Here is a 20,569-nt window from a genome sequence, read left to right as displayed (position 1 = left end):
ATGATATGTAATGAATGTTGAGTGTCTATGTTGAGTGCTCTAAAACCATCCATTTCATGCCTTCATCTGTACACAATGTTTTTCTAGTTTCTTTAATTCTACTCGCACACCCATTTCATTTCATATGATCATCTAAAAATTGTGTCACTCTAAGCTCTCAACTATTTCCTCTTGATTGATCATCACATAACTATTGAATGAGAGCTTTGGGATAAGCTATAGGCATCCATCAAAAGTTTGGCCAGATTTTGATCTAAGTCAACTCTTTAATTTTGCTCACCAAGTCGACTCTTTAAGTTTTCTCACCAAGCCCATCCCCTAGATCAACTCTCTAGGTCAGCTCGCCAAGTCACTCCCACCCAGTCACCTCAATGAGTTGACTCTTCACCAAGTCTACTATTGAAGTATGCATGCCAGGTCAGGTCACCAAGCTAGCCCACCAAGTCATGTCACTAAGTTGACTGTTTAAGTACGCTCACAAAGTTGACTCTTTAAGTTCGCTCATCAAGTCACCCCACCAAAGCACCTCATCAAGGTCAGTCTTTAAGTCCACTCACCAAGTCATCTTGCCAAGTCGCTGCACCAAGTTGACTCACCATCTCACCTCACCAAGTGGACTCACTAAGTTAGCTCACCAACTTGTTGCACCAAGTAGACTATTCAAGTATGCTCACCAAGTTGACTCTTTGAGTTCAATCATCAAGTCACCCCACCAAAGTGCCTCATCAAGGTTAGTCTTTAGGTCCACTCATCGAGCTTTATTACCAAGTCAACTTGCCATGTCGCATCTCTAAGTGGCCTCACTAAGTTAGCTCACCAACTTTCCCCACCAAGTTGCCACTTTAAGCCCACTCACCATGTTAGATCATCAGACCGACTTCCCTAGTTAGCTCGCTAAGCTGACAATTGAAGTACGCTCACCAAGTTGACTCTCTAAGTTCACTCACCAAGTCCACCCCCTAGGCTAACTCTTGAGGTCAGCTCACCAAGTCACCCCCACTTACCCCACCAACTTGCAACTTTAAGTCAACTCGCCATGTCAGCTCGCCAGGCCGACTCCCCTAGTCAGCTCACCAAGCCAACAATTCAAGTATGCTCACCAAGTCAAGTCTTTATGTTTTCTCACCAAGTCTGCCCCCTAGGTCAACTCACCAAGTCACCCCCACTGCTCACGCTCGCCAAGTTGACTTTGAGTTCTCTCATCAAATCAATTTTTATTGTCAACCCATGCTTACATTTTGACTACCAGTTTTGAGCTAACTGAAGTTCAAGTTATTCCAAATTACACACTATGATGATGTATAGGGACTAAAACCAATTCAAATAAATCATCTACAAGAGTAAGAAACATACATTGAGCACATGGATTCTAGCATTGCATCATTGTCCTATGAGCATACTACATATTTGCGTATTGTTTGATTTTCATTCATCACTCAATCAGTCCATCTAGGAGTTCAACCAAGGAGATCATAACCCTCGCAATTCAACAGATTTCTCAAAGGTGTTCATAAAATGAACACCTTTGAGAAATCCAAGATTCCTTAATAGGTAAAGTTCATAAAATGAAAGATCCAAGAATGACTCTCCTTCATATGAATGCCAAATTACTAGTTTCTCAGAGCCCAAGATAAATATCCCTCAAGAAATTGAGGTTGAATTACATGAAAATCTGTTTACTTTTTGTTTAGAAGTTTTGGGAGGCTTGAATGTAGGTAACCCTAAGTTCTATCCACAAACGTTTGATGCTAACCCTTAATAGCCTAAGAATGAAGGATTAAAAACTAGTAGTCTTTGTATATATGGGGTTGCTAATACTATGGTTGGGGTTACGATTGGCCTCCCAAAAGAAGTTAAACAAGTTGATATATATCTATTTCTAAAACTGCTCCTACAAAATATTGTCATATAAGTGTTAATAAAGTTGACAACCTGTAACTTGTGCCTAATTCAAATACACCCAGCAATTGATCAAAGAGAAGATAAAACAAAGGCCTCCAAACATTAGATCTGAAGGCATAAAAATTTTCCACAACAAGTCAAATTATGATATTGCTATGCAGATTCAACTTTGTAGATTTTAAGTCAAACTCATTGACCCATGTTTCATGAGTAATAGTTCACAAGGACTCATCTCTCATGAGAATGAATGGAACACTTAGCAATCATTGTAATTACATGATGCTCATAGGTGGTGGATAAGCTAATATTATAATTTATTAACTATAAACTAACACTATGGATCATAAACAAACAAAAGACTAGTAGACTGAAAATGTGTTCTTAGCAACAATAGTTGTCTATTCATTTAATGTGATAAGAATGTATTCAGAGCCATGCATGAGAATCTCAAAAGAAGTTTAGCCTTCACTATTTGACTATCATTGCTTTGAATTGTCCCCATGGCTCCTTTCAGATGATGCGAAGAGTGTCCTTGTTTTTTTCTATCTCAAGGAGCTTAACTAGACTAGTATTGGGTTGATGATGGCCTAATACTACCTTGTTAAGATCCTCAAGACAAGACACACTGACTCTGAGCAGAAAGCATCCTGATAAATTCAAATTAAGTGTGGAATAATTAGCAAAGCTAGCATTCAAGTATTAAAAGGGAATGGAATAAAATATTTAATTTCTTACTAGTTCATGTTTTCTGATTCTACATTGTTCTTTAAAATGCATTTTTCCAATGTCTCACAATCAACTGTACAATGAGCTTCCTCAAAGCACTGAAGAGGTTTTAGCCAAAATTTTAAACTATTTAAGTTTCAATACAATATATTAAAATCAAGAACAATCTGTTGGAAAAAAAAAAAGCACCTGCCAGAAGGACTATTACTAAGCACAATATAACAGAACTTACATTATAGCAAAAGTTGTGTGAACATTTACAAGTGATGTCATAGCACCCACTTCCAATTACGAAGTCGACACCATACTCACAACTAGGAGCTAGACACCATTTCGTCTACAAGTACATCCAAGCAATAGTTTTAAGCAAATTACTTATTTCATATCCTCTACTAACCCCAAAAAATACTTTGGAGATGGAATAAAGATAAATCTATTAATAAAAAACACAAGACCACAATGTGGAGAAAGTTCTAAATTAATAAACAATAAAACATTTAGCACAAAAGGAACAAATACTCTAAATTATGTAAACAACCAAGAACAGAAACTCTATATATGCTCATATGTGTTCCTCTATAACATCCTATCAAATAAGATTATGTAAAAGAAGTATCAAAAATTAAATTATCATTATTATCCCAATATAGGGAACATGGATTGCTCTTCCTAAAGATTACTAAGATGGGAACATGTATATTTGTAGAATTGAATTGAACTAAATTTAATGAATTGAACATCTCAATTGCAACCAGCACAGTTTTGAGGGCTACATCCCAAATGATCTGGCTAGAACTTGTGTTCCAGGCCTAGATGCTGCAAATAACAACCTGTGATAACCTAAGGCCTTATCAAAGAGCACTAATTACAAGCATACGAGAAAGACTTAAACATGCCAAGCAATGTAGCCTTGGTCAATTCAGTAATGAATAGCTATTGACTCACTAGATGATTCAGTAAACTTCTAATTAGTAAAATCCAAAAAAAAACGATTGAAACAATGGTCTATAATTGGTGCTCTTCCCCAAGAAGAAGCCTTGAAAAGTGGTCAGAGAAATAAAAATGTCTAAAAAATGATCCTCATACAATACAGTCATTCTCATACAATTGATCCAATCAATCCACCACAATTTAAGAAAAATAAGTTTCACACATCCTTCCACAAACATTGGCTTCTTTTCCTAGATGATTAGTGAAGTACAAGACTCCTAATTATGCCCTAACAGTTTCTAGATTGTACTCTCAATTACATAGAATATGAATTGCTTGGTTCTCGGACCTAGTTTAGAATGTTTAGTGGAGGGATAATATTACATCTGAGTGTACTAGCATAGTTTTGATATTACTTTTCATGGTGCAATCCTAGAAAATATAGATTCAAGCTCATATCCTAAAAAATATACATCTATATATGTAGATGCTTATATGTTCAAATCTAAAATATTTGAGGATCCTAATGCCAATAAACTTAGAAAACAGTCACTTACCTCATGCAGGTATTTGGCATAATTCCTCAAAAGAAGCGAATTGTAGGATTGGCCTGTAGCATCTTCTGATAGTAATCATTAGCACTATTAGAATTAGGTCCAGAAACCCTTTCCCTCCTCCATTACCATCACCACCATAAAGTCCACTTCCATCTCCACTGCCAAATCCCCCATTATTATATCCTGGACTCACCTCACTTTCAACTACCCTATTGTGGACCAAAGATGCCACTCTGGCGGTGGCTCCAAACTCCAGTCCATCCAAACTCATCAAGCTCTCATTCTTTCTAGAGCCCACATCCATGTGAAAAGCCATGGATTTCTCTCTATGGGCAGAATCCTCAAAGGGGTGCTCAGAATTCTGGTACGCAATTGAAAATTGAGCCTCAGAATCTTCATACTCTTCCTCTTTAGGGGACTCATCTAATCTATTGTACCAAAGAACATCATCAAGGCTTGCTTCTGCATCAACTTCAGATCCAAAACTACTAGATCTGCTCCTCCTTGACCACCATCTACTCGGGGTGGAGGAAGCCGATTCAGATTGCCTTAAATCAGCCTCAGACACAACCCTCTTAAATTTAGACTCTACCCTTCTACCTGGCCCTGCATTCCCATCATCTACAACATGCATCTAGTGCCTCCCTGGTGAAACCTTCATAGTTCTACATCTTCTAAAGGAATAATTCTTTGATTATGATTCATGAGTAATCATGAGTTTGGAGAGTACTTGGTCAGTTTTACAATTCATGCATCTGGTGAGTACACCATAAAACCTAAATGAGGAGATTGAAATTCTTGTCACACCTCTGCAGGCATCAAAAAAATTGGTGCTAACTAAACATAAACATGGAATGAGGATTGCCATGACTAAATGTTTGTAAAGTTCAATTGCTATAAAATGCATGTTATTCCACTAATTATAAATATTGGCAAAACCTGCTAGAATCAATCAATTCTGATGACCTCAACACTTTGTCAAGAACAAGGAATTTATCAATGGAAATACTTTAATATTCATAATATTTTACATTCTGCTTTCATGAGTAGACACAGAGAATTGACCAATCCCTATCTGATTAGTATAATAAATTTTGTTTCTTGGTCTTGTGCAATATTTAGACTGTAATTGTAGATATGAAATACGTTGTTAATCAAAATTTTGATTCTAACTTTCCATTTTCTCTAAATGATGTAGCAGAAAATTATAGAAATAGAGACATGAATTAGTGTAGAAAGTCTTTTGTTGGATCATCGTGATGAATTCTTTTCATTCGATATGCCTCCATGTCCTCAGTAGTGATCTGCAAGAAGCGAAGCACAAACATAGATAAGTTTCTAATAGAGGCATGGGATAGTCAATTTAATCCACAATGATGACCTGCAAAACAAGAATGCAAAAAGTGTTCCTACCTCATCATTCCATTTAACATTGTATTTACATTTTCTTTCATCCTTCTCTTCCCTTCTCCTCTCATCCTCTTGGTAAGATCAAACACAAAAAATCAATGGTTGTAAGATTGGGTACTTGCCAATTACATGGTGTTTGTCAAAATTCTAATACAATTTGACAAGGTATAGGTTTGACTCATCACAATGGTCAATTTCACCTCTTTTAAACTCAATACAATTGTTAGCAAAAACATGCTTCGACTGGGTCAAAGTCAATTACAAATGTATATTGATTCATTTATTCTTTCTCTTGGTATGATGATCATGCCATCAATTTTCAACATTTGATTTGTAATGTTACCTTGTTGCCTTTGAAAAGTAGTAACTGCACTTTTGTTAATATTATTTTGTAATAGGTTAAATAATTGGCTTTATTTTGCCACAAATAGTATATATATGACCATTTGTGGGTGTATATATATGAACAAAGTCAAGAGATAAGAACCATGGAAATCAATAAATAGTTCTATCTCTACAGATTGTATTTCAGAACATACCAGTAATACAATCATTAAGACTTATCTCTCAAATATGAATATTCATTTGGTGCATGTACATCAATTTGGTGCATGTACATGTAAAGGAGTTTTCCATCAAGGGAAGAGATCAACATCCATTTCCTCATTCTCTTCTTATCCATCCAAGAATATAACATTATCATCTATTAGTTGGAAATTGTAGTTCCATTGCATTTGTGAAGATATCATGCATTCTATCAACACAACATTGATTCAAGAAAGTATACATCTTTGTGGATATAGCGAATTTGTATCCATCCACAAGGGTTTGGCAAGCAAGGTGAATATTTACATTTACCCCATTTTACATGCTTTTACTTATTTCATTTCAAGGCTAATTCCTATACATAAAGGCAAGCCCCTTTCCCCCAATAATTTCCTATTTATTATGTGCAGGTGCAAATTCACAGTTTCAGATTCAGATTTGCAGATCCAGAGATACAATATTAATCAAAATCTTGAGACCTTATGATCTAGCCTTCCTAGGTATAGATCAAACATAATTACATGTATCTGGTACATGTCAAACCCATTTCAACTTGTTCTTGCGGACCTAATATTTTGATAGCCAGAAGATATAGCCTTTAAGTTTTGAGATCTTGATCTGTTTCTAGTTCTGAAACAGTTTGACAAAAAAATTCCATATCTGAAGTTGCTTCCTCTACTATCCCTCAAGGTGAGTACATCTTCATCCTTATTCTCTCATAAGACTTGCTTTAATATTCTAGATCTGATATCTCATTATTTATCATTGAATAAGTCTTCACATATACACTTCTATCTCTACATTCTAACATAGATAGAAAGGAAACTAGAATCTACATCCCTCAAGACATAGATCATGCATTAGCATCCTTTCATCTACTTGGGTTATGCTAATCGAATTTTGGTCTCCAAAGGGGTTATAATTTAGGGGCCCTTCCAATGTATGTGTCAAATGGTGGTCTACCATTGATCGCCATTTTCCACTATACATTTTGATGAGCCCTTTGCCTTCATGCATCATACTTTCTGATTTGGTAGTTAGATATTCATTTTATGCATTGGTTCACCATATACATTTTGGTGAAATCAAATCATAATATTTCCTTTTATGATTTTGGTAGTTAGATCTTCTTTGCATATAGTTAGTTCTCCTTTCCATGCTTTTTGATTGGTTAGTTAAATCTTCTTTGTGTATTAATCTTGACACTTACATATTTCAATCTACTTTATGACCACTTTGTTTTGGTTAAATTGTATGAAATTAGATATACATTCATTTGGTTTTAGATTTTCTTCCACATCTAGATCTTTCTTGTATGCATTTATCCTCTTTGCTACATCATTAATTTCTTTCATCTTACATTGCATCTTACTTTCCTTTCATTCCTTTCTATAAGAGATTGAGCACTTTGATTCCAACCTACAGTATTCTAGTTAGAAGAAGTCATACATTCATGGGTACCTTTGATCCTGAACCTTCCTTCGTTCCTAGGAATCTTGATGAAACCAAAATGCATCCTCATCATTCCAATCCTATCATGGAACACAACTCTTCTCATTCTTCTCGTGATGAAGATGATGCCTTAAGTGTTCCTCCCACCCAAGTCCAAAAGCTTACTCATGAATTTGAAAAGTTGGAATAATGGTTAGCTCAAGAAAATCAAAATCCTAAATTTCCTTCCTTTCTAGAAGGTTTAAGGAAACTCATTCATAATGATTGACAATCTTAACCTTTTGCCTAACTTTTTCTCTCTTGTTGATTCTAATGTCAAATATATGATGGAATGTGCTTTGGAATTAGGTTACATTCCACCTATTAAAAAAGTTGGAACTTATTTGCATATCTCTACCTACATTTTGAGCATCTCCACTTTTGATCCACCTTTCATAACAACTTCAATCCAAATTGTCAATCCCATACAAGTGAGTTGTTGGAATCACCACTGTCATTACACCAAAAGCTTGAGCTTCCAATGAATACCACAACAACTAGAGATAAGGATCCATAGGAGATGGTTAAGCAAGTGTCTCAAATCCATCGGTCTATGCTTAATGGTACCTTCACCTAGAGGGGATAGAGGCACAAACCTCCCAACAATCCCTCCTTGAACATGACCCGAGGGATTTGAATTTGTAACCCAACGCTCTGATACCACTTGTTGGAATCACTACTATTGTTACACCAAAAGTTCAAGTTTTCAATGAATGTCACAATAGCCAGAGACAAAGATCCATAGGAGGTAGTCAAGCATATGTCACAATTCCATCAGTTTATGTTGACCTATTCTTATCAAACTTGGTTGGTTACCATATTGATTTGGATTGTGAGCATGATCTAAAGATCATCCCATGTTGGAGGTTATTTGGTTATGTCCTAGATATGTAATAATAGACACATCTTAGATAGCTTTAGCTATTGCTATGTATTGTTGTGGTTATGTTCTTAATCTTGACCAACTAAGTTTTGTGTTGATGCATTGTATAAAAAGATGAAATTACTTTTATTTTGAAGTGTTGGATGATGAGATGGCTATATGAGATGCAATAGTGTATGAACATGTTAATTTTGTGATTAAAATCAAGGGCATGAGTGGAATTTGTTGAGATAGAGAGTTGGTGTACTTCATTAGAGTTGTATTGGCATATTAGAGATGCTATCAATCAATTCATAGAATAGTGGATTGTTGCCCATAGTAATTTTTTGTCCATTCTAGGGTTGTTTTCCTTTTTGTAATCTCAAAGTTGTTGCCCTCCATTATTTTTTGAGTAGTGAGCCTCAATGCATGTGCATTCCTATTGTACCTTTATTAGGGTTCGAGGGGGCTTGATCGCCATAGTGGATTTCCCCCTAACAAGGTTTCCACGCAAAAAAATATGGTGTTGTGTATGAATTTTCTTTTATGCTTATGTTTCAGATCTAAGATGTTTCAGTGGTGTATGGTTTTATAGATCAAATTTTATTGTAAAATTGATTCACACACACACACACACACACCTCAATTGTGAGTGTTGCCTTGGTATTATTAGTACTTATTCCCATAAAGGAGAAAGTTGAATCTTTTTATGAGTTTAGGTGCATCTCTTTATGCAATACAATGTATAAATTCATTATACAAGTGGTTGCAACTAGATTAAAAAAAGATCCTGAAGACTTGTATTGCTGGAGTAAAATGGGTTCACGCCCAATAGATCCATTATGAAGGCATAGCAATAGCATGTGAGACAATTCCCTCTATTAGATCAGGCAAGATGAAGAAGATGTTGGTCAAGTTGGATATAAGGAAGGTGTATGATAGAGTTAATAGAAGATTCTTGTCCAAATTATAGAGAAATTTGGTTTTTCTAAGGGTTGGTTGGATTGGATTAAAAGGATGACTGCAATTTCAATTCTAGTGACTAGGAGTCCACAAGGTTTCTCCCCTATGTCAAGAGGGCTACAACAAGGTGATCCAATCTCTCCTTTTCTATTAATTTTGATGGTAGAAGTCTTGGGGAGAAAAAATAGCCAGAAGAGATATCAAGGATAGTGGAAAGGGGTGGAGATTGCTAGAGGTATTGATCCAACCTCTCACACAGTTTGTGAATGATACCCTTTTTATGGGAGAGGCCACTATATGAGAGGCAAGATTGATGAAGAGAGCCCTAGACAAATACAGTCAGGTGTTTGGTTAGAGTATTAATTGGAAAAAATCTTGAGATTTTTCTCTTTCATACGGAAGAGAATGTATAAGGAGACATTACAAGGGTGTTTGGTGTGGGGATTAGGAGATTTCCAAGCAAGCTCCTTGGAATCCCCATTACTTGCAGGGGCAACTAAATCTCATCTTTGAAAGGATTTGATCAAGGGATGTCTGGGAAGATGGAAGGATAGAAAAGTAGATGACTCATGTTGGCTGGAAGGATTTTAATGCTAGAGACAGTTATTTCAGCAATGCCACTCTAATCTATGGCATGAGAATTCCCATCTAGGTTGTCAAAATATTTTAAAAAAAGAATGAGAGTTTTTTTGGAATGGTAATCATGATCAATATAAGTTTCCTCTCTTGGCTTGGGTTTAGATTTGTAACCCAAAGAAAAGTGTGGCGTATGGGTATTAGAAATCAAAGGTTGACTAATGAAGCAATGGGGGCAAAGCAGGTATGGCAAATGTACAGGGAGCCTAATCAGCAATCTGTTCAAATTTTGATTGAAAATACCTCAATAATGGTAAGATGGAGAGAATTCAACCCATTGATAACCCACAAAGGGCATTGGCATTAGTTTTAGACCACTGATAACTGATCACTTAACATGGTAGGTTGGAAATGGTGGCATGGCCAACTTCTAGTCTAATTTGTGGGATGGAAAGGAGTCACTACAGTAGGCTAATATACCTCAGAATGTTACGCAAACAATAGAGCAGCGATAGGGGAGTAAAGTTTGGGATTTTTTGGATGTGGAAAATAGTGAATCGGGAAATGAATGTAAGTGGAAGGATCTGAGGATTCTGAGACGGAACAAGGCTGAGACAACTCATAACAGAGACATCTTTAAGCAATAATCTATGGCTCTGACAAATTACCCTGATGAGAATATGTGGTGTGGTTTGAAATGTGGTGAGTACTCAGTTAAGGTTGGTTATATGCTTTTGAAAAATGAGGCGAGGGGGGAAGATTAGGTCAGAAATGTTTTTTGGAATAAATATTGCCTTCCAAAAATTAGTGCTTCCACTTGGCTGGCTGGATGAGGAAGCAGTTTGACCGGGGGAAAACTGAAGAAACTCAGTTTTGTTGGTCCATTTAAGTGTTTTTTGTGTAAGCTAAGGAGACTTTGGATCATCTACTCCTCAATTACAAAATTTCACAATCTTTCTTGAGGTTTGTGTTATGTAGGTTGGGGTGGCAAGGCCCAATACCACAAACTATCATGCAATGGATACATTCATGGTCCATTTCAAAAGAAAATTCCACACTCTGCTATTTGGCATCTGGTTCCTTAAATAATTATGTGGTAGATTTCGAAGGAGCAACTTCCAAGAATCTTTCAAGAGAAGGAATAGATTTTACCCAAATTCTTAATGAGATAGGAGTGGGCTATATCAAAATTAGTAAGCAATGCATCATCTCAGATTTATGTGACTGAGATGCCAATTAACCAAAATGATCTCAGAATTCAAGTTGAAACACAAACTCCAGATCTAGGTCCTTGAGAGTTGTAGTCTCATCAATTTCAACTTTGTTTGTTGATCAACCTTGAGATGGGCCTTTTAGATTGAACCGCCTATGCAGGCGAAGCTCTAAACAGAACATATTTCCCATAACTATAAGTTGAACTTGCTACAAATTTCCAAATCCAATTTTTAAGAATCTATGATACATTTTGCTTGACAATCACTTTGGATTCATAATGGCAAAGGAGTCCCATAAATAACATCTGGAGTCTAGAAATAGAAACATCTCAACATGATAAATCATATTACCTCTGCTTATACATTAATGGTATTAATATTAAATATACAAGTGTGGCTCCTCATATTTAATTTTGAAAATAAGGTCTAGTTACGAAAAATTGACATATTATGTCAATGATTAAATGGAAATTAGAGTACGAAGGTATAGAAAATACCTTTTGTCCTCCTATTGCTCTGATACTATGTAGACCAAAAAATTTAGTGATCAATGTTCTTTCATAAGTACGAACATGATTATAGTAATTTGGTAGCATACAAAGAAGTAGCTATAAAATGGTCACACTCGTAAACAATGAAGAAAAGAAAAACAATAGGATGCTGAAACCCTGTGGAACATTAAGGCAAACTGAGGGAATCTGACAATATAAAATTTGTGTACCTTACAACTACCATTAGTTGGCTACCACACCTAAATGTATAGCTTAAAGGACTCATTTAGTTACACCTAGCACCTTAAGATACAAAGATGCATCAATTTCCAAGGATGCTGACAAAAATTGCCAAATAAACTAAGAACAATAACTCCCACTTTCTTCGAATAATTGCAAAAATGGCATAGATGAGACTAAATTAGTATGCATGGTGTTTAAAATGTAAATTTTTTGTACACCCAAAAGCAAGTGTGACAAATTCAAAATTTGTGAATCCCATATTTCTAGGGATAAACACACAAACTTAAATATACTAAAATGCATTTTGTACATTACCCCACTGCACCCATAAACAGTTTCACATCCAACTCAAGATATCCCATATCTATAGATGAAGATGGTATTAGATGCTCAGTTCAACATTTTATCAATAGAACATGTTTACTTTTACATAGCTTTGGATTAGAATGCAATCAAAAAACTTATATTCAGAATAGGACAACTAAACAGGTTCAGGCAATTTGTACTATGGTTATAACATTCCTGTAGTAAGTTCTTTTAATGATGTAACTGCCTTGAGGATTTCACTTTTCATCTAGCTTTCTCTAACAAATATCTTCTACACTTACGATTCAATATGTCAACAAAATATTCTACAAACACATAACACTCAGATGCCGGAATATCATGAAGATATATCAATATGCCTACTTATCCATGTATATCATTTTCTTATAGATAAAGGACAATCTATTGAAAAAAGAAAAGACCACTTTTTACAAATTCGCACTGGTATAAACCCATTCATTGTGGGAAAGTAGAAAGTAGATCTAAAGTAAAAATAAACTAGAACTAGCCCACAAAAATGAAGAGCACATAAGTAATGCAAGTATGTAATTTTCATTACCTAAAAGTTAGATTTAGGTTCAAAGCAAAGTTCCATTGGAATACCTTATAAAATGAAGGGAAAACTAGACAACTGACTTGAATTTGGAACATACGTAGTATCAAAATCCTTGGGAATGTGAACCCAAATGCTCAAATATTTTATCTATTCATCACCAACACTAAATAAAACTCCTATACCTTGTTAGATTATGATATTCAATCAAACTTTTGATGAGCTTTAAGTTGTTCTTGATTCATTCAAAAAAAGGGAAATAGTAAAATACAATGGAAAAGATATAGCAAGAGAAATCAGTGGACTAGCAATGGAAACAAGTTTATGTTTTTGAATTTTACCTTTACTTCAGATTTCTACATTGTCTTTATCATGAACTAATCATTGTGAGAAAGATAAAATACAATACCACTCTTTCCTGGGGATGAGATTTCCACATTGTCTTTATCATGAACTAATCATTGTGAGAAAGATAAAATACACTGCTACTCTTTCCTGGGGAGGAGAGTTCCCATAGAGCATCATTTCCACAAATAGAAAGCATATAATCAGCTGCATCAATTTTTAAAAGTTCTCGAAGATGCCTAAACATTGTGTAAAAAAGCTAAGTCATAAAATTTTGGTAATATCATAATATCTTGAGATAACAACCAAAATATAAGAATTTCAGAGCTCGTAACATTTCCACTGAAATTGTAACAATCAATTTTCTCAAATATGCTTGAAGAACTGAATCATTTTGGATTAGCAATTTAGGATATCTTTATGCATAAAATGGTAAGGGAAATAATCTAGGTTCAGGAAATTAAATCAAGTAATTTTGGAAAGATGCTCTTTGGTTCTAAATCAAAATCTATGGTTCCTTCAAAATCTTAAGTAAAATATGCAATTACTATAAATGCAATCTTTTTTTTATTAAATGGAAATCCATTGCAGCATTGAGAATAACCTAATTTAATTACTAAGAATCATTATACATGGGAGTATGGATATAGCAAACAGTCAAATGAAAACTTGCTTTCTGTCAACTGTTTACAAAAGCAATCACAACCATAAACTGGGTTAATGAGAAAAAAATGTTTTGACGGTACTGAATTCAACATTTTAGTGCTACTATCTAGTAAAAATGGATGCTATTCATTTTTTGCATGTGCACATTACAATGAATTGAGTATACTCGAACAACATAGAAGCTAAGTGGACCTGGAAAGAAATTTCAAATTCCAGTTTGAAACTGCTACAAATACAGATGGAAACAAATATTGTCATTTTCTGATAGCTTTGCATCCATGGAAGATGAGTGAAGATTTCTTTCTTTACTTACAAAAAATATTTTCCGCTCTTCAAATTTTGTATTCACAATCAAATTTATCTAGTTGTGAGACATGTCTATTTCAACAATTCTTGCATCATTGGAACCCTTTAGAGTATTTTCTGAAATAGATTAAAATGTTATATTGTTGTCAAGAAATATAACAATTCCAAATTAGTTATCCATTGATTATCCTGATTTTGGCACATTGATTCCAATCTACTACAATGCAAGACTGCATAGGTTTTGATAGGTTTTTGAAGGTAACTAGTATACTGAGGTCTTGATTATTTTCTTACTAATAACTAGCCATATTGAGCTTAGCGTTGTATCCATGATTAAAATGAGAAAATGATGTGACTTTTGTCTATCCTTAAAGGGTGAAATCAACAACAGAGTTAGAAATGGGCATTATAGCACTATGATTATACATAATCCCTTGTTTGACGATGGGCTTAATCATTGGACTAGAAGAGGCTATAAGATCGTGCTTCGTGATGTGGCAAAAGGTGAACATCTTCAATTAGGAGGGAAACATTATGCTTTTGCAATAGAGCGAACATAAACTTGGAATGGAATATAGCAAGACATAAGTTGTCGTGTGAAAAATATGTCTATTTTAGAAGTATCAAAATATGTTCGAATTGCTAGCACTAGCTGATGTAGGGGCATCCCAAGACTCCACTCATTTCACAGAACCACGATTCTACATGCATTTTCATGGTTATTTTAATGTAACAGGGTGGGTAGAAGTCTTAGTATTTTAATGATATTTTCAGTTGGTAGAATTTAAGTGTTTTGGTTAATAAATAAACTCCACCATACTTAACTAGTTTTGTTTATATGTTTACAATCGGTCATTAGTATTTTAGATGTGTGAAGAAGAGTAAGTTAAGAGTTAGTTCAGTTATGTGGTTAGTTATAGGGAGTTTTCGATTGTCTTCTCCAAAAAGATTTTTATATATATTATGTCACAATCGAGAACGATATATTGGGGGTAGTGGTGATATTGTAGAAGATCTTGAGAATTAAATAAAAGGATGTAATGGTTTTGAGAGTTGTTTTACTTGCTGGCCAAGAGGCATAGCCACAGCTTTTCAATATTTATGTCATGTTTGAATTGTGAGAAACAGTTATCTTTGGAATGACATATCATGTGCTATGTTTCTATTTATGTTTCATGAATTTTGTAAGGCTGGTGGATGTTATTTCGATCCTTTTAATATTCTATTTTATTGGGATTTTATTTGGATTGAATCATTTCCATCTTTATCTTTTATTTGTAAATGATATTCAAGAACAGCTATGTTCGGTTTGGTGCAAATAAATTTCAAGGGTTATGGTCTTGAAGTTCAATACTATAGTTTGTTCTCAAATATATATATATATATATATATGGAACATAGTAAATTGTAATCAAATTTGATAATTATATATAGTTTAGTTATCAAGTTTGCTTTGTGAATTAGATTCCATGGCAGCGACAAATGTTCAAATGTCTTAAAACCAAACCGATTATCTAAAGAAATTGTTATGTGATTTTGAGATTAATTATGTTCCAAGTATTTAGACTAGTTATCAATTCGATGTAAGCCGCATAACTTCTCTTGAAGTAACAGTCACATTATTGAGGAAGACTAAGAGCATTCACAAAATAGTTGGTTGGTGTTTTAGATGATTTTGAAGAACGGTTCCTAAATTCAATAAGCATTAACCGATGCCAAACTGGTGGACAACACAAAATTGCAACTCGATAGAGTAGTGCAATACATTGAGTCTGTTTCTATTTGCAGACTTTGTAAAGTCTAATTGATAGTACTCCGTATGGTTATCAAGTATTGAAGAGATGAATGATTGATTCAAGGTACAATATAAAATATAATTGGTATTATTTAGTGTTTGATATTTAAAAGATTTTGAGTCTCTGACAAATATTTACAGAGAATAACTTTTAGAAATATGGACAGTCATAATGTTTTACAGTTGTTTTCAAAAAGATTATAATATATATGTAGAATTGAAATCATTCATTGATTCCTCTGCATCACTGGTAGTGTTCAATCTACTGAAGTGCGGGCCACTTTATATGTACAAACCATAGACCTACGTGAGCAATATATTACAATGGGAAAGTGAGTTCTTTACTTTATTATGCATGCAAAAAAATTTGCATTCAATTCCAAAGAAAAATATTTCTATCAAATGGTTCCAACATCTTTTTTCTTTGCATTTAGATGCACTTATCTATTTCTGTGACTATTGAGTCATTGGCATATTGATTCATCTTATATATGGCTTGTCCTGAATATGAATAACACAGAATGTTCCTTTTATTGCTATTTTAGAGTGCAGGCATCAGTAAAAGAATGGGTACACTTACAAGGAAGGTTCCTCCTAAACCCTGAACCTGCCAAAGCTATTTCTCATGAAAAAGGAATTTTTTCAATGCAAAGATCTAGATGCAAGAAAAACCTGAAAAACATTGGGTAGTACTCCTTCCATTTGAAGTCAACATAATGATTGGGGGGGGGGGCGCGTTGGGTGCATGCTAAACCCTCAAATGGAAATCGCATCCATACACTTCATTTGGGATCAAAATCAACAGCGACAATCTCTCATTTGTGTATGGGAGTGATCTATCCTTAGCATACCTACAATCATAATACATAACGATCGGATGAAATACATAGCATTTTCTCACAAGAATATTTTTTCTCTCAAATTTATGCGTACTAGGGGAGGCATAGTGGCAACACATAGAAGAAAATGACCCATTCTTTATGGCATTTAGAAATTACTGATAATGTGAACTAAAACTATCAGCCCACAAGTATTTTCCCCTCCCTTTAGGTGAACCATGATTCTGAGCTCCCACGTACTCATCTCCATTGGGGATTGCTTGTTTGCAACTCTCGTGCGTGTTAAACAAAACAAAGCTCTCGTGCCTGTTAAACAAAACAATGTTCAAAATAGGCTAAAACCCTTTTTCGCTTGAACATGTTCACTCTGTGTTGATCAAAATTTTGACCAACACGGGGATGGATTTAAAAAAAAGGACATTTTTCCTTGTCTATTCCGACCAATTTGACCTATTTTAATAGGTGGTCAAAAAATTTGGTCGTAAAATGGGCAAAAGTACTAGTGAAATAAACAATCACAAACTTACCCAAAAATCTTTTCATAACTTCATTAATCAACCTCATGAAAGTACTAGGTGCATTAGTCAAACCAAAATGCATAACCAACCATTCATACAAACCATCTTTTGTCTTGAAAGCAATCTTCCATTCATCGCCTTCTCTGATTCTAATCTGATGATAGCCACTCTTCAAATCAATCTTGGTAAAATACTTTGCTCCACTCAAATAATCCATTATGTCATCCATCCTTGGCATAAGAAACCTATATTTCATTGTTATCTTGATAATGGCTCTAGAATTAGTACACATTCTTCATTCTCCATTCTTTTGGGGTGCTAATACAACAAGTATAGCACATGGACTCAAGCTTTCTCTGATCAAACTTTCCTACAACAACTCATGCACTTGTCTATTAAGTTCTTCATACTCTGTAGGTGTCAATCTATATGGTGCTTTGTTTGGTAAACTAGCTCCAGGAATTAGATCCATACAATAACTTATACTTCTTACTGGAGGTAAACCATTAGGAATATCATAAACAATAATGTCTTTATACTCATTCAGCAATTTTGTAATTACTCGGCTATCACTATCTGTTGTCACTTGGTCATTACTAGCTTCTACTGCTTAGCCATTACTACCAACACTTGGTCCTCTAGGAACTATAGCAAAACAAACTTGATTCTTCTTTACTTCCTTTTCAAATTATTTCCCATTAACCATGCAAATTTTTATAGCAGTACAACTGACTTCATCGGGACTTTCAATTAAAGGTAGCAATATTTTTTTCTTCCCATTTACCCAAAGAGTATATTGATTCAATCTTCCATCATGTACAACATATCTATCATATTGCCAAGGTCTACCCAACAAAATATTTCAAAAATCCATGGGCATAATATCACACAAAACTTCATCAAAGTAATGTCCAATTTTGAACTTCACAGGGCATTGCTCACTTACCAATATCTTATGCTCATCTTTGATCCATGAAACATGATAAGGTTTGGGATGTTTCAGCCTTTGCAACTATAACTTGGTAACTAGCTCTTTTGATGCCAGATTTGTAGAACTTCCACTATCAATGATCACTTTGTAGTATTTTTCAGCCATCTTACATCTGGTCTTGAAAAGACTTCTCCTTAAAACAGGTTCCCATCACTTCCCTTATTACATAAGGTTCTTCTCACCATCAAATTTTCTCCAGCCTCAAGTCCACTTGGTGAACCTTCATCATCTTCTTGAATCATAGTATTTCTATTACCTTGCCTACTTTCAGAGGATCTACATTCAAAAGATCTATGTCCCTCTTTACCATGTCTAAAACAATTACCATGAAATACACTTCTAGAATAAGAATTATCTCTTTCTCAATAAGAATTAGTGCCTCTTCGGTAAGAATTACCACTTTTCCATTCGATCTTGTCTTTGTCATCATTCTTCTATCCATATTTGTTTTTATCCTATACAAAATTATTAGATCTACCACCTTCACCATAAGATCTACCTCTGCCTCTTTGAAATCTACCACCTCTACCTCTTTGTCTTTATTCATGCTTCTTTGTCAAGATCTCCTCATATTTTAAGGTATATTGATATGCTTCTTCTACACTTTCCAACTTCACAAAACTTATTTCATCTTGAATTCCAAATCTCAATCCATTAATGTACCTTGCAATTTTCTTAACATCATCATCCACATGTCCAAATCTAATGTCCAATCTATAGAACTCCTCAGTATATTCTTTCACACTCATGTCTCTTTGTCTCATATTTTGCATCTTTCTTAGAAAGATAACTTGGTAATGAGCTAGAAGGAATTTTTTCTTTACCTTGTTCACTATCTTCATCCAAGTTCTGATTTTCTCCTATCCTCTCCTTTGTCTATCACTTTGCAAATGTTCCCACCATAGTGATGAATGACCTTTCAACCTAGTGACTGCAATCTTCACCTTTCTATTATCAAGAGTGTTTTCATACTCAAAGAACTTCTCCATATTAGAAATCCAATCCAACACAACATTGGTATCCAATTTTCCATCATAAGGAACAACTTCTACAACAGGCTTGGAATTTTCCCTAGACAACACTCACAATAATCTTTCCTCATCTTGATCTTCTTTAGGTTCTAGATTATGGTTTAGTGTTGTTGCTTCATCATCACTTACATCATCAAGATGTGCTCCTCTCCTCTAGGTTGTCTCTACAACATCTAATCTGGCTACAATTTTTCTCAATTGATTGAACATAGCATTATCAACATTATTTCTTCTACCACAAACCATCTTTACAAATCAAGTTCTTGCAAGATTGTAACCCTCTGCAAGGTATAGGTCAAATCCATAGATTTACAACCCTATAACCAAATCCAAATCAAGGTTCTACGTGATCCAATCTCCACAAGGACGAACCTCAAGCTCTAATACCAAATTGACGTAGACAAAGAGGTGAATAACCAAGGCCAAAGGCTCACCCAGCTATCCAAACCACCCTACAAGAGTTAACACAATGGAAACAAACACAAGGAACAACTACCAAAGGAGGAAGAATAGCGAAACACTTTTATTGATTCATCAAAACATCTTCATACATGCCTAGCTATGAGGCCTTTTAGGTTATGGCCAATTACAAATAGATTCAAATCTAGACAATCAACTGTAAGTTTGCATCCTCTACTTGATCCTCTAAGTTCTGCCTTTAATCTAAGTCTGAGCACTTTATTTATACTTTCCAAAATAGCTTACAAAAGATTCTAAAACATTACATAATAGGAAGGCCAACCCAACAATGGTCTAGAAACATCCCAAGAAAAGATCTTAACAAAAATGTTGCAATTGAAATAAATCTCACAAGTTGGCTCACATAAATCACGTACAAAAGCTAACACTTGTCATTCACTGGATAACTCAGCATCAATTGGAAATTGGCAACTTGACATCAACTAGAAACTAGCAACTCAACATCAACTAGAAACTGGCAACTCGACATGAACTAGAAACTGGCAACTTAGCATGAACTGGAAACTAGCAACTCGGCATGAATTGGAAACTGGCAACTTAGCATGAATTGAAAATTGGCAACTTGGCATGAACTAGAAACTGGCAACTTAGCATGAACTAGAAATTGGCAACTCAACATGAACTAGAAACTGGCAACTCAGCATCAACTAGAAACTGGCAACTCGACATGAACTCGAAACTAGCAACTCAGCATGAACTAGAAACTGGCAACTCAGCATCAACTAGAAACTGGCAAGTCGACATGAACTAGAAACTGGTAACTCGGGATTAACTAGAGCTCAATAGCAACTATTAGAATGAACTAAA

General features: G+C 34.8%; 1 protein-coding gene across 1 annotated transcript; it reads right to left on the bottom strand.

Annotated features, from left to right (window-relative positions):
- Positions 1 to 5,006: 5,006 nt before the first annotated feature.
- LOC149541245 (pre-mRNA-splicing factor SLU7-like) lies at positions 5,007 to 17,046 on the bottom strand. The gene is made up of 3 exons (XM_089799870.1): positions 16,576 to 17,046; positions 5,529 to 5,596; positions 5,007 to 5,419 (listed from the first exon to the last, which is right to left on the bottom strand). The coding sequence occupies exons 1-3, from the start codon at positions 16,616 to 16,618 to the stop codon at positions 5,342 to 5,344; spliced, it is 189 nt and encodes a 62-aa protein (XP_089655996.1). The 5' UTR covers positions 16,619 to 17,046; the 3' UTR covers positions 5,007 to 5,341.
- Positions 17,047 to 20,569: the final 3,523 nt, after the last annotated feature.

Source organism: Cupressus sempervirens, chromosome 9 (assembly GCF_028749045.1).
Source record: "Cupressus sempervirens isolate cs-2001-9-10 chromosome 9, ASM2874904v1, whole genome shotgun sequence".
NCBI classification, from domain to species: domain Eukaryota; kingdom Viridiplantae; phylum Streptophyta; class Pinopsida; order Cupressales; family Cupressaceae; genus Cupressus; species Cupressus sempervirens.
The sequence above is the reverse complement of the archived record's forward strand: the minus strand, read 5'-3'. Positions and strand labels throughout refer to the sequence as shown.